Source organism: Vanessa atalanta, chromosome 22 (genome assembly GCF_905147765.1).
Source record: "Vanessa atalanta chromosome 22, ilVanAtal1.2, whole genome shotgun sequence".
Lineage (NCBI taxonomy): Eukaryota > Metazoa > Arthropoda > Insecta > Lepidoptera > Nymphalidae > Vanessa > Vanessa atalanta.
Genome location: NC_061892.1, coordinates 451134 through 463330, shown reverse-complemented (window position 1 = coordinate 463330; position 12197 = coordinate 451134). Strand labels below are relative to the sequence as shown.

At 36.2% G+C, this 12197-nt stretch overlaps 1 protein-coding gene across 1 annotated transcript; it reads right to left on the bottom strand.

The window, feature by feature from the left end:
* Positions 1-3485: 3485 nt before the first annotated feature.
* LOC125072685 (ELAV-like protein 2) lies at positions 3486-11269 on the bottom strand. Its single transcript, XM_047683351.1, has 2 exons — positions 10167-11269; positions 3486-3951 (listed from the first exon to the last, which is right to left on the bottom strand). The coding sequence occupies exons 1-2, from the start codon at positions 11190-11192 to the stop codon at positions 3871-3873; spliced, it is 1107 nt and encodes a 368-aa protein (XP_047539307.1). The 5' UTR covers positions 11193-11269; the 3' UTR covers positions 3486-3870.
* Between the last annotated feature and the right edge of the window lie 928 nt (positions 11270-12197).

The following is a 12197-nucleotide window of genomic DNA, read 5'->3' as shown; positions in this document are numbered from 1 at the left end:
CCATTTTCATGATAAGCGTGACTTGATTCTATACCCAAGATTGACTCCAGATAATGGAACTCCTTATAATAATAGACACGAAATTCTGTTTTTAAAAATGATTTTATTTTCCTATTAATTAATGTAGATAGAAGTTTAGATGATCGATAGAACAAGTGTATCTGAGCCGATTATTCCGCTCGTACCCGTTTCAAATCCGGGTTCGAACCGGGCAAACACTGAATTGTCATCTGCTTAATTCGTGATTTAATACAAAATTAATCTTGTTAGCTCCGGGAAAGGTCTAAGTATTATAAATATAAAAATGTTTGTTAATATGTGTTAGTCTAGTGTGAGGTTGGACTGCAACGCATATTTAGTTTTCCGCCTTCTATGGCCTCACTTTTACTAACAAGAGGCCCGCGACCAGAATTTCTAATATATTTTATTATTATACTAATTAAACATAAAGATATACATATCATTAAAAATTAAGGAAACCTAAAACTAGCTTACATAAATTCCACTTAAAAAATTTATAAGGCACAGTTGTTGAACACGTTAAAATCACGTTATGTTTAAATATCTACAAATGTACTTCGCTATATAAATGAATTATAACTTTTATTGAATTAATGCTATTATTATCTTCAAAAATTAAGATTACTTAATTCATTGAGTGTCATCCCTACCATTTTTAAGTAGGGATTCATTTTAAAAGAAACATTATCACTGCTCGTTATTTGTACCGAAAATCCTGAAGATTGTCTGGTTTTGTCTGGAAGAGATGGCTAGTTAGCCATAAGTCCGCCCATTGTACAACACTCTTAATCAACATTTATTTTTGGTTTATTTATTGTACTAATTTTGTTTTACTTTTTTTTTCTGTGTGTTTCGTGTTGTTTGTGGTGTACAATGAAGTATATTTAATATTTTATAAGATTAGGGTTCTTATTTCTATCTTGACAAAGGATGGTACCGTACAATGGTGCCCTGAATTTTAGTTCCAGTTTCATCCGTTATAAAAATATTTTGTATCTTTTTTAATAGCCTACATATTAGAGGTGGAAGTGGTACAGGCAAACAGACGTAGTGACTTTCGTATTTATAATAATAGTATAGCTAATGGTTTTATGATGTAACATTTTTATAAATGTAGTCGTAGAACGAAGAGGTATTTCATATCTACGAATGAGGCAGTGTGTTGCAGAGAACCCTCATTAAATTAAAACCTATTTAATTATTATTATGGGTAAAATGAAATACCGAAGTTTTCATGGCATATTTGTATTGTATGAGCTTTGTTTTTGAACATTTTTCGCTTATATCAAAATGTTTATGCAATAAAGAACTTATAGAAGCAATATAATTGTTTATTATTTGTTAAAACACTACAAACGGTTCGTAGAAAAAGGCCTCAGATCTAAGAAGGACAACCAAAATTATACACATTTTAACAGAACCCTTGCAACAAAATATAGGTATATCAATAGCTTTCCCGCCCCGACTTGGTTCGGGTGTAATAACAACTTTATTTATTTTCCAACCGCAGCGTCACCGGGTAAGCCCAACCGCTTAGAAGGAGTTCCGGGCAATTCACCTTAAGATTTTCCTATTCTACTAACACAGAGATCGATCGAAGTTCGGATCGGAATGTAATTACTACTTGGAGGTAGGGTTTTGTGCAAGCACGTCTGGGTAGGGACCACCCACTCATCAGAAATTCTACCGCCAAACAGCAGGTTTGTGGTTTGTGTTCCGGTTTGAAGGGTGAGTGAGCCAGTGTAACTACAAGCACAAGGAACATAACATCTTAGTTTCCAAGGTTGGTGGTGCGATGTGAGGAATAGTTAATATTTCTTATAGCGCCATTGTCTATGGATGGTGGTAACCACTTACCAGGTGGCCTATTCATCGTCCGCTGACCTATATCATAAAAAAAAAATCAGATTGTATCGTAGAATAATACGTATATATGCGTAATAACGTATATAAATTAGTAGTACTTGCCTACAAATATAATAAAAAAACATACCTATACATTAACGAAACTCATTTTTTTTTATTATTTGACTCTTTATATATTTATTGGTTTCCCTTCTAATACCACCCTGAATAAAGAGGTGCCCATAATGACTGGATTAATGTAGCATCTCCAACTGGGATATGTCCACTACCTATCATCGGTGAACACAAGATTCAAAAGTCAGTAGCTGATGAAACTCTCGATTTTTCGTTATATTCACTTGTATTCTCTTTAGATAATTTTGATATATTTTTCGTGAAATTGTACAAATCGCCTAATAAATAGACGAAGTACCTACCTGAAGGCTCGGGCGAGAAGTCGTTTGTCGTCTTGGGTTCTTCTGACTGAGTAGTTTCTTTCCGAATCGGTGGTAGAATTTTGATAATTAATAAAAAAGTGTAATACTTCTATGTTGAGTACAGATATATGAATTTGGATTTAAACTGTCTCCTGATGTCCGTTCTATTTTTGATATTTCGTATATTATTTTCTAGAATTCACAATATTGCCATTATGGAAAATATAAAACGATTATTTGCCAATTAAAAATTACTGGATCGACTTTAATGAAACTCATTGAATTGATATATTACATAGAGGTTAGTTTAATAACAAAAGTTGAATATATCTAGACACAACTTGAAATTACTAAACAATTTTTGATGTAACATATCACAATATATTTGAAGTCTTTGTAATTGTCATTGCATTTGTAAATAAAAAAAAAAAATAACTTTTTTTAAATATATTATATTAATAATTTAATTTTTAATAGACTTTTTTATTCGTCCCTTTCACGCGCACACAGTGATTTGCTAAGATGAAAAGAGAATGAAATATAAATGATATTAATGTTGGCTGTAAGATTTGACATTTTAATCATATTTTCTTTTATAATGTAATGTAAGTCTACATTATACGTTTATTGTAAAATTTTCACTGGTTCGGAATGTACCAGGAAGAAATTAAATAGGTATATTTAATAAACTAATTAAATGAAATGACTAATAATTAATTAGTTGTTAAAATTATGTTATATTAAATAAAAATTATATATGTGTGAATATATAAATGAACTAAATAAAGTTTTTTTTTTAATCTTTTGGCAGATATTGCTACACGATCCTTTGACCTGAAAACACATTTGGAAAAATGTATAATACGATATTTAAAAATTAAAAAAAAAATAAATCGATTGTATAGTTTTTGAAATGAGTAGTAACATACAAAAAATAACGTCTAAGGAATGTCAGGGATGAGGGGGATAAATGAAAAAAATTAAAATTTCGGGTTTTTTATATATTTAGAACAAGAAATGTATAGTTACAACCATTGAGGATATTAAATATCATATTGTAAAAACTATTGTATAAAGTGAAGAGAATGTGACAATTTTTCATTATTTTTTTTTTATTCAATTATAATTAATTCCAATAAATTAATAATTATAGACACATAAATTACGTGAAAATATTAATTAATGAATAAATTACTTAAAACAGCCAAGTCACCACTACAGATGTAAATATTTGGTTAATAATGTCTTATTTTAGGAATGAGTACTTTAAAAAATATCTAGACCGAACTTTAAATAAAGTACGGTTCGATGCGATTTTCCAAAACGCAATATCATTATCTAATATCGACCCGGTAGGGCTCCACTACGAGTTTGGAAAACCACAGACTTACAAAATATAGCGAACAACATTTATTCTACTAGGCTCCGCACAGGACCTTAATCGGTCGTGACAGACAAGGACGGAGCTACGAGAGCGACGGAGAGGTCCTTATGTACGCCCGTATAGCTCCATCCCTCTCGCGCGCTCTCTTAACGCGACTACTGAGTAAGGTCATGTACGAAGCCCCTAAGATGACACTAAAACTGACTTCACTCGGAACTTTTCAGTTTTTTTTAACGGGAAATAACGGTTGCATGACCCAGTTACCTGAAAACACATATTTTAAAAAATAGGTCATTCGATATTTCATATTTGCTTTAAATTAACGCTAAATTAAACATTTATGCTAAATTGTACTTCATTGCATTTGTATTATGGCTCATTATAATTTAACGAGCCGTGGTTACGACTGGCGATTATTCCCATTACCGTGTTTCCCCGTTAAAAATTCAACTTCCGTCACTGTGCAACGGCATCAGCTATTATATCGTTAGCGCCTTTTTACCTATCGTGTAAACCTGAGCACTTGTGCAATTCATACTCTCGTAGTTCCGTACATATTATATAAGCAATTTGAATTTTTATCGAAATAACATCGATATAATAATAATAATAATAAATGAGCTATCTAAAGACGCCTAAATTAACCTAATCGTACAATTGTTTTATAGCTCAAATACAATTCAATGACAAAGTCACGTGATGTTATTGCACATTCTTTTCGGCACAGATTATAGTGGACAGATGTGTTCGATACACAGAGAACACGATATATAAAAAGATCGCTAAGTAGTTCAGGTTTAGCCTCAATCTTACTCTCACTACTATCTTGTGCAAATAAAACGTCTTCACAAAAGCTATACTGAAGAAGAGGTAATTGTTTAAACAGACACAAGAATATAGAAATACCTATCTCTTAGGTACGAGGCAACGCAACCGCGAACCGTGCACGCGATTATGGATACAATAGAAATTATTTTAATAACTATTATCGCGCGCGCGGATCGCCCTACGTCACAGTACAACAACTAAATCTGTTAGTACGACCAACACAGATACCTACGTCTTAAGTTTAATTAAGAAATAGACGAAATCAAACGCCTTCGAAATATCTCTTTAAATATATGTACGGGAAGTTATTTTTTATTATTTTTTTTTATTTTCACGCGTTTTATAAAATACGTTCTGTATCAAATGAAAGTCAGCGGGATTTAGGATATCGGCTGACTGATAATTTAATTAATTATATATATGATTGCTTTTTAGTTTAAATTTGGAGTTTTGGTAAAATACTTACACAATACTATGAGACTTAAATTTTTATCTTACGTTGCATTTCTCTAATTATTCGCTAGCCTTAAACAAATTGGAAGTTGGAGTTCATAACACCATTTGCAACCTTCGGATATTTAAGGGCGTATGAGAGAACTACTTTTTTATTATGTATCACATACTACGCTGCTTAACGTGTCTGTTCCCATCGCGCCGGAATATACGTTACGAGATATTACACTATTGACGTCCGGAATAAGGATTAGGCCTCGGTTTGATTGTTCAACGTGAAACAGGGAACCAGGGAAGATGAACGATGCGACGTTAACGGTGTTCCTTCGTTGTGTGTTCGAAATGGGAACGAACCGTTTAGCAGAAGAGGAATCAACACCGAAAATAACCTAATAAATAGACAGTGAAATTGATATTACATGATATTACTTTTTTTTTTAATTTAAATTCGAAACTATTTCGGTTAACCCGAAGCTGCTCCGTTGCCTGTTTATTTACATATTTATTGCAATCGTCTGTTTAACCGAAAGCTAAAATCGAAAATTACGTTCAGAAATCGAGTACTTTTATTTATTATCAATTTTTAATTTAGACATTATAACCTTTTCCGTTTCGGCTTCTATTTTCACTGTCTATAATGATGTCTGCGATTACATACGGCACCGATTTGTTATTTGTGAATAGGTAATCGATACAGGGTGTTCTGAAAGGTGATATATCTCAAGGCTATAGAATTTTTTTTAATAGAATCTATTTAAATCTCTTCTTTGTTTCTGCAATTGGCTCGGTTTAAAAAACGCTGTCGTATGTTCTCACAATGATAATGAACATGCGATAGGGAGGCGAGAGTTCGCTTAGGGAGCGGCTATATTTTGTAAAACTATCGAAAGGAGTACGCTAAGCTAACTACTAGAGAAACAGTTCCAAAAGGCAAGGAAGTACGTAATGAGCAAACGTATGTTTTATTATTTATTTATTTTTCAATAATTTTACAACAACATAGTCTCCCCAGCGAAAAGAGTAGGTGTTGTGCAATGCAATTATTCAACTAGCATTTCGACATATGAAGTAATAGTAACACATTTAGTCGATGTCTTGAATAGTCTGCGGTGTTCAAAAGATTTCAATTTATCGACGTTGAACTGCAGTTGCGTCGCAACACTAAATGCGACTTTGAATTTTGAGCATTTTACTAGATTTGAGCATCCAGCGTGGACACAACTGAAAATTGAAATATTTTTACGCGCAGACGTTAAACTTACGTATTATTTCCTATGGAAGATTTCATTTCTTCAATTTGTGTCTTAACTATGGGAATAGCGTACGACTCGGCCATTTATTTTGTGTTTTGTGCTTATGCCCGAGACTAAGGCCATTCCTTATCACCTATACCACGAATAAGCTTACTGGATGGAAAACGCTGTTAGCTTTTTCCATTCATATTTTTATTTGGACAGTCAACGGTCACGCTATATCATCGGATAAGTCAATTGATTTACTTATTAAATATGGGCCATTAACCTTTTGCTTGTACGCGTGATTGAATGATTTCCATACACAGAACGACGAGTAGAAATGGCATCTGAGTGTAACGGAACGAGTCGAGCGCTCGCGCCCGCCGCGTGCACCCTGTCTACTAACAGATGACAGCTGTCAAATTTGGAAACTAGCGCACGCTCACATCTCATTTCTACCGAATATTACAAAAATACTCTATCATTCTGTGATTCCACTTAACACGATACTTTATTAATTAAGATCATTCGCCACGTGTATTTTTATTTTTATTTTGCTAATTTCACAGCCTCAATGTCAATTAGCCTATGCGTATTACAGTATTGTTTCTGGATTGCCAATAATTAAGTTTATTTTTAATATTAGTTTTTTTTTAAATTTCTTAAAAAATGCATCAAAACACCATTCAAAAAGTAGCAGTTATGCTATTGATAATAGGTTGAATATCCCTTGTCTCATGTCGGATTTCATTACACGACGATACCCACAACGCTATTGGCATAGTTTTGTAGATACATGTGAATTTAGAGCATTGATGACTACCGATTTCGGAACGTAGTTTTCTTGGCCTCGTCAAACCAAATGGTGTTCTATAATGTTTTATTGCTTTCAAAACAGCCTTTATAATTTTTTAACTTATGTCGATTCGAGACAGCAGTCGATAGTCATAAACGCCTCAATCACAGAGTAATCAGTAGAATGTTTTGCAAGCCGGCCGCTTACATCTATGAAGATATGAATTACAGTATATTTAAAATACATATAAAAATATTAAGTTAATTATATTGTAGCGTACCTACTCGTGTGTGGTTAAAAATTCACAATTTTATTTTATTATTGCTTTTTCAGTTTTTTTTTTTTTATATTTATTCTAGAAACAGGCTCGCGCCCTCTACCTATTGAGCACTATTATTAATTTAACATTAATATTATTTTTTTATTAATTATGTCCGAAAGAAGAGAGGGAACGCACAAAACATTCTACTAATATTAGCACTAAGAGGTTACTCGATCACCTACCATAACCTTAACCAACTTAACGTTTCGCTCCAAAATATTTTGTGTTTCACATTTACATTTATTTATTATCTAAAAAGTCGTTGAGTTTTCATTACAATACTTTGGTGTTATTGTTTCGATTCAAACGTACATCTTTTACACGAATATGCAAAAATAATACGTAAGTAATCGTTATAGAACTAAGTATTCAAAATATTACCAAACAAACATTAGATACGGATGAAACGAATATTCCCTTTAAACACTAAATCGATTAATCGCCCGATATATTTTCCCTAATAAATAAATCAATTTGGGTCACCTCCTTTACCCCACGAATTCAATAATACAAATTATATTAAATAAGTTAAATGCACACCTAATATAAATAGACGTGAGATACAACTAATTGCACATACACTAAATTAATGAAAGTTAATCTAAGAACAAATATTGTTGAAATAATTATCATTATAGTAATTTGTTAACATCGATTCGACTCAGACAAACATCAAATAATTATCCGTTAGCACGGCTGACTAGTACGAATATAGATACTGAGTCGAAACATCACAACACAACAACTATTTTAACCTAAAAGACGACTACGATCGAATAAATATTGTTAGTTTGCAAAACTTGTGCATCACGCCGACCACTCCGACCACTCATGTGGCTCGTCACGACCGTACGAACCTTTATATCAATAAATAAATCAAACATTTAAATAAACCCACGCGTCATTCCGTCGATATGATTTTATATTTATACATATAAAAAAATTACGACAATCCAACGATTGTTTTTTAATATCGCGACTAATGACGCATGGTGTTAGGTAACTCACAATTCATCTAAATTAAATACAATACACCTAATAATAAAACATATTATCACTAAATCGGATGTCAAGCATATCTCAAGCTGGATCAAAGAAAGCGATTTTTTTTTTAATTTTTCGTTAAATATATAAAGTAATCGAAACCGTGGCTCGCTCGGGTAAACGAGTTTACAATAAATAGTAAACAGACGCGGCACGTAGTAACCCACACGACATTAAGTCTACCAACGCCTCTTCGAGTCATTTGTTTAATATATTTTTATTAAATTACTGACTATCAGTTATTGCACGTTTTACATTTATAATAAATATATAAATACTTGTAAATTTAAATCTTCATCTTTGGTAATTATGAGTACCTATTTATTAATATCTGAAATGTTACAAAACTGTTTTTACATATATTAAGTATATATTTTTTTTTACAAAAATCGTTAGGGTCGTTAGGACGGCACGATAGTATATCTATTCAATTTCGATGTTTTTTCGGGTTGAAGTTTCTGTGTTCGGTGGCGTATCTGACACGAGAGCTCTATTTTTTATATATTTTTTTAAACATTTTTTTCTCTATTTACAAATTTTCATTTAAACTAAGACAATTAAAGCCTACTTCGAATAGACGCAGGGTCGCATCCATACATTATTAATATAACAGGTACCGATCATAATATGTTTAGACATCGATTTTTACGAAACGACATCGTTAGACTACTATGCACCATTGTTCCGCGAACGGACCATTCTCGTCACCCGTGTGACCGGCTTGAGTATCCGTCTCGCTCTTGCGCGGGCGGCACGGAGGGGTGGCCTCCGCTTCGCCCGGGCCCGCGAGACCTGAATCGATTTCGCATCCTCTTTGATTGCGCGTGCCATCCGACACCGCCCTTAAGCGTAATCCGATTTCTAGTCACCTCAAAATGTCTCTCAAAAACTAACCTACCTACGCTCTCCGTGGTCACGCGGCCGACGCTGCCCCGCGCCCACGACGGTGCCGTCGCTGCGAGCGTACCGTCGTCGACCGCCGTACCACCCTCAAGTTTTCATTTCCCGAGATCTTTCAAGATTTATTTTTTTAAAATTTTATCAAAACCTATCACAGTTTTTGATTAGTTTCATTCTTAATTAGATTAATATATGATTAAAATATAAGTATAGATAATATATATTTCCAATCATTAACAATAACTATTTTATTTGCGCCGATCGCCTCCCGCGGAGGCCTGGCCGGTCTACTATACGTTACAGTGAGCGACAGACGAATACATTTGGCAAACATTATCGATTTGAGCCGAGCCGGCCGCTGTCCATAAGATACGATCGCCTATGTGAGAATAGCGTTAGGCTATTATTGCTAATTACTTTATTTATAATCGATAACTATTTCTCGATAACCACAACCTTTCATAAGCGATGATTGCCATATGTTATTGACTATTAATATGTATGGTTGCTGTTAGAGCATTTGATGCCTCGTCTTAACATATTATTGCGCGCTCCGTCTCCCTGCCCGGCGTCGCCATTTCATCCGGACATGCGCAATCACTTTCCGCCATTTTGATTTCCGTAACACTTAACCCAGTTGCCTGGGGGAAAATGGCGGGCGCCGAACAAAGAGGTACAATGAGCAAATCGATTAAATATACAATTAATGTACAAAATGCCCCTGCGGGCGGTCTAGTCGGGAAGACAGTCTGATCAGGTCCTTTGTCTGGGCGGCGATGTCCTCCGCCAGTATTAAAGAGTAGTATGTATGGGTGCGCGCCTGCTGTGCCGTCCTAGCGTCCAGCTAGGCCGTATCCGGGACGACTTAGATCGTTTTGATCTTGTTCGTCTTAAAACTGACCTGCAGCACTCTGTTCCCGAGCGTGTAGCCGTTGAGGGACTGAATAGCGACGACGGCCTCGTCGTAGTTAGTCATCGTTATAAATCCGTACCCTTTGCATTTGTTAGTCTGCAGGTCGCGGATCACTTTAACGCTCTGGACGGCGCCGAACGGTCCGAACAGCTGCCATAGGACGTTCTCCTCAGTCTCGGGGGCTAGGTTGTAAACAAAGATGCACCACTCGGAGCCGACGGCGCCCGGCAATACGCCGCCGAGTAGCTCGCCCGCCAGCGGGCTGTAGCGCTGTAGACCTTTATTGATAGCGAGTAGGGACTTGCCTGAGCTGAATCTCCCGAGGGGTGCTGGGAAGCGCAGCGCTGCCGGTAAGTAGGCGGCGAGAGGCGCCAGCGCCTTGCCGTTGTTGCTTGGGTTGTTTGCGAACTTCACTGTGATCGGCTCCGTCGCTCCCTTAGGTACTGTTCCGTTCAATTCTTGAATAGCTCTCTCAGCTTCCACTCTCTGATCGAAGCGGATGAATCCTACTCCCTTTGACAGGCCCTGCTCTCCTCCAGTGAACGGTCTTCCTCCGGAATTTTCACAAAGGATGCGCGATGTGATGATGCGGCCGTACGGACTGAACAATCTCTCCAGCTCGGTCTGTGTCATCGTTTTCGGTAGGCCGGAGACGTATAGGTTCGCTCCTTTGATGGCCTCGCTACTGGGTCTGGCGTACGATACCTTGATGGTTTTGTTCTGAAGGCGCAGTCCATTGAGAGTCGCGATAGCCTTCTCCGCGTCCTCGGGGCGGTGGTAGTTGACGAAGGCGTAGCCTAGGCTCTGTCCTCCGCCGTGCAGCGCATGATTCAGTGCATCAGGGAAGGCCGCCCCCTTATTGCGTATTAACTTGCAGGACTCCACCTCGCCGATGCTCGAGAAGAGGCTCCGAATCTCTTCCTGGGTCATACTCTGCGGCAGGTAGTTTATGATGAGGTTGGTCTTGGACTCCTCGCCGGAGCCGTTTTGTTGTTCACCGTCGCCCTTCGACATGGTGGCTTAAATCATAAAAGGAAAGAACGAAAGGGAAACAAAACGCGGTAAAAATAAAACACGGCACGTCCGTAACGGCGGCCCGCGAGAACGATTATGAGAGGGTCGTTCGTGGGGTGCGCGCATGTCCCGTACTATCGATCCCACCTTACATAACCCGGTTCGTTCACCCCTCCCGGTTGGTATAGTGTCCGAAAAAACCAGATACAAGTCGGGATCGATCCCGTCCCGGGAGCTAGCTCGTAACTCGGGTACCGTTTACGTTTCTCGAGCGAATTTCGACCCTAAAGACTGAGGACAAAGGAATTACCGCCCTCGCCCATCCCCGGCGACCTAAAAAGCCCGGTTCTTGATATTTCAGTAATAAAATGTGACCCTAAAGATTTCTGGAGCGCTTTGAAGTGTTAGTATTTATTACAATTGAGATAACGAATTGTTTCTCGTGATAATCGGTAAAGTCATTTGGCAATATTTTCTGTTAATTGTTTCTGAGTATAACTCACAAAATATATATGAATAGATTTCAGGAAATGAACATAAAGCAATATATTATTATTCTTAAAAAGAGTTAGGTATTTTTGAAATGTTATTATATTATTTTAATATACATACCTACAGTGAATACTTTATTAGACAAGTAAAGTATGCTATTTTCATGGTTTCTAAAAATATCAAGTAATTACAATCGATATAAACGAAATTAATAATTTCTTCGTGTCTATGACGTACAAGGGAGGTTGTCTTCAGTTTTAATAATCAATGAAGTGACGCTTACATGAAAACTTAATGGCCTAAATAGTCTCTATGTTCAACTTCTTGCCACAAATGCAATCATGGGCGTAAATCGCCAATGGTTGTCAAATAGTTATGTTTATGTTTTGAGTCATATTTTATATTCCTATATTTCATTAGATAAGTGTAGTTATATTAGCTCAAAGCAAGAAAACAATAAAAGTAAATGCTTAATCAGCGGTATGTAAGTTATTGTGTCATTTCATGGTTTGT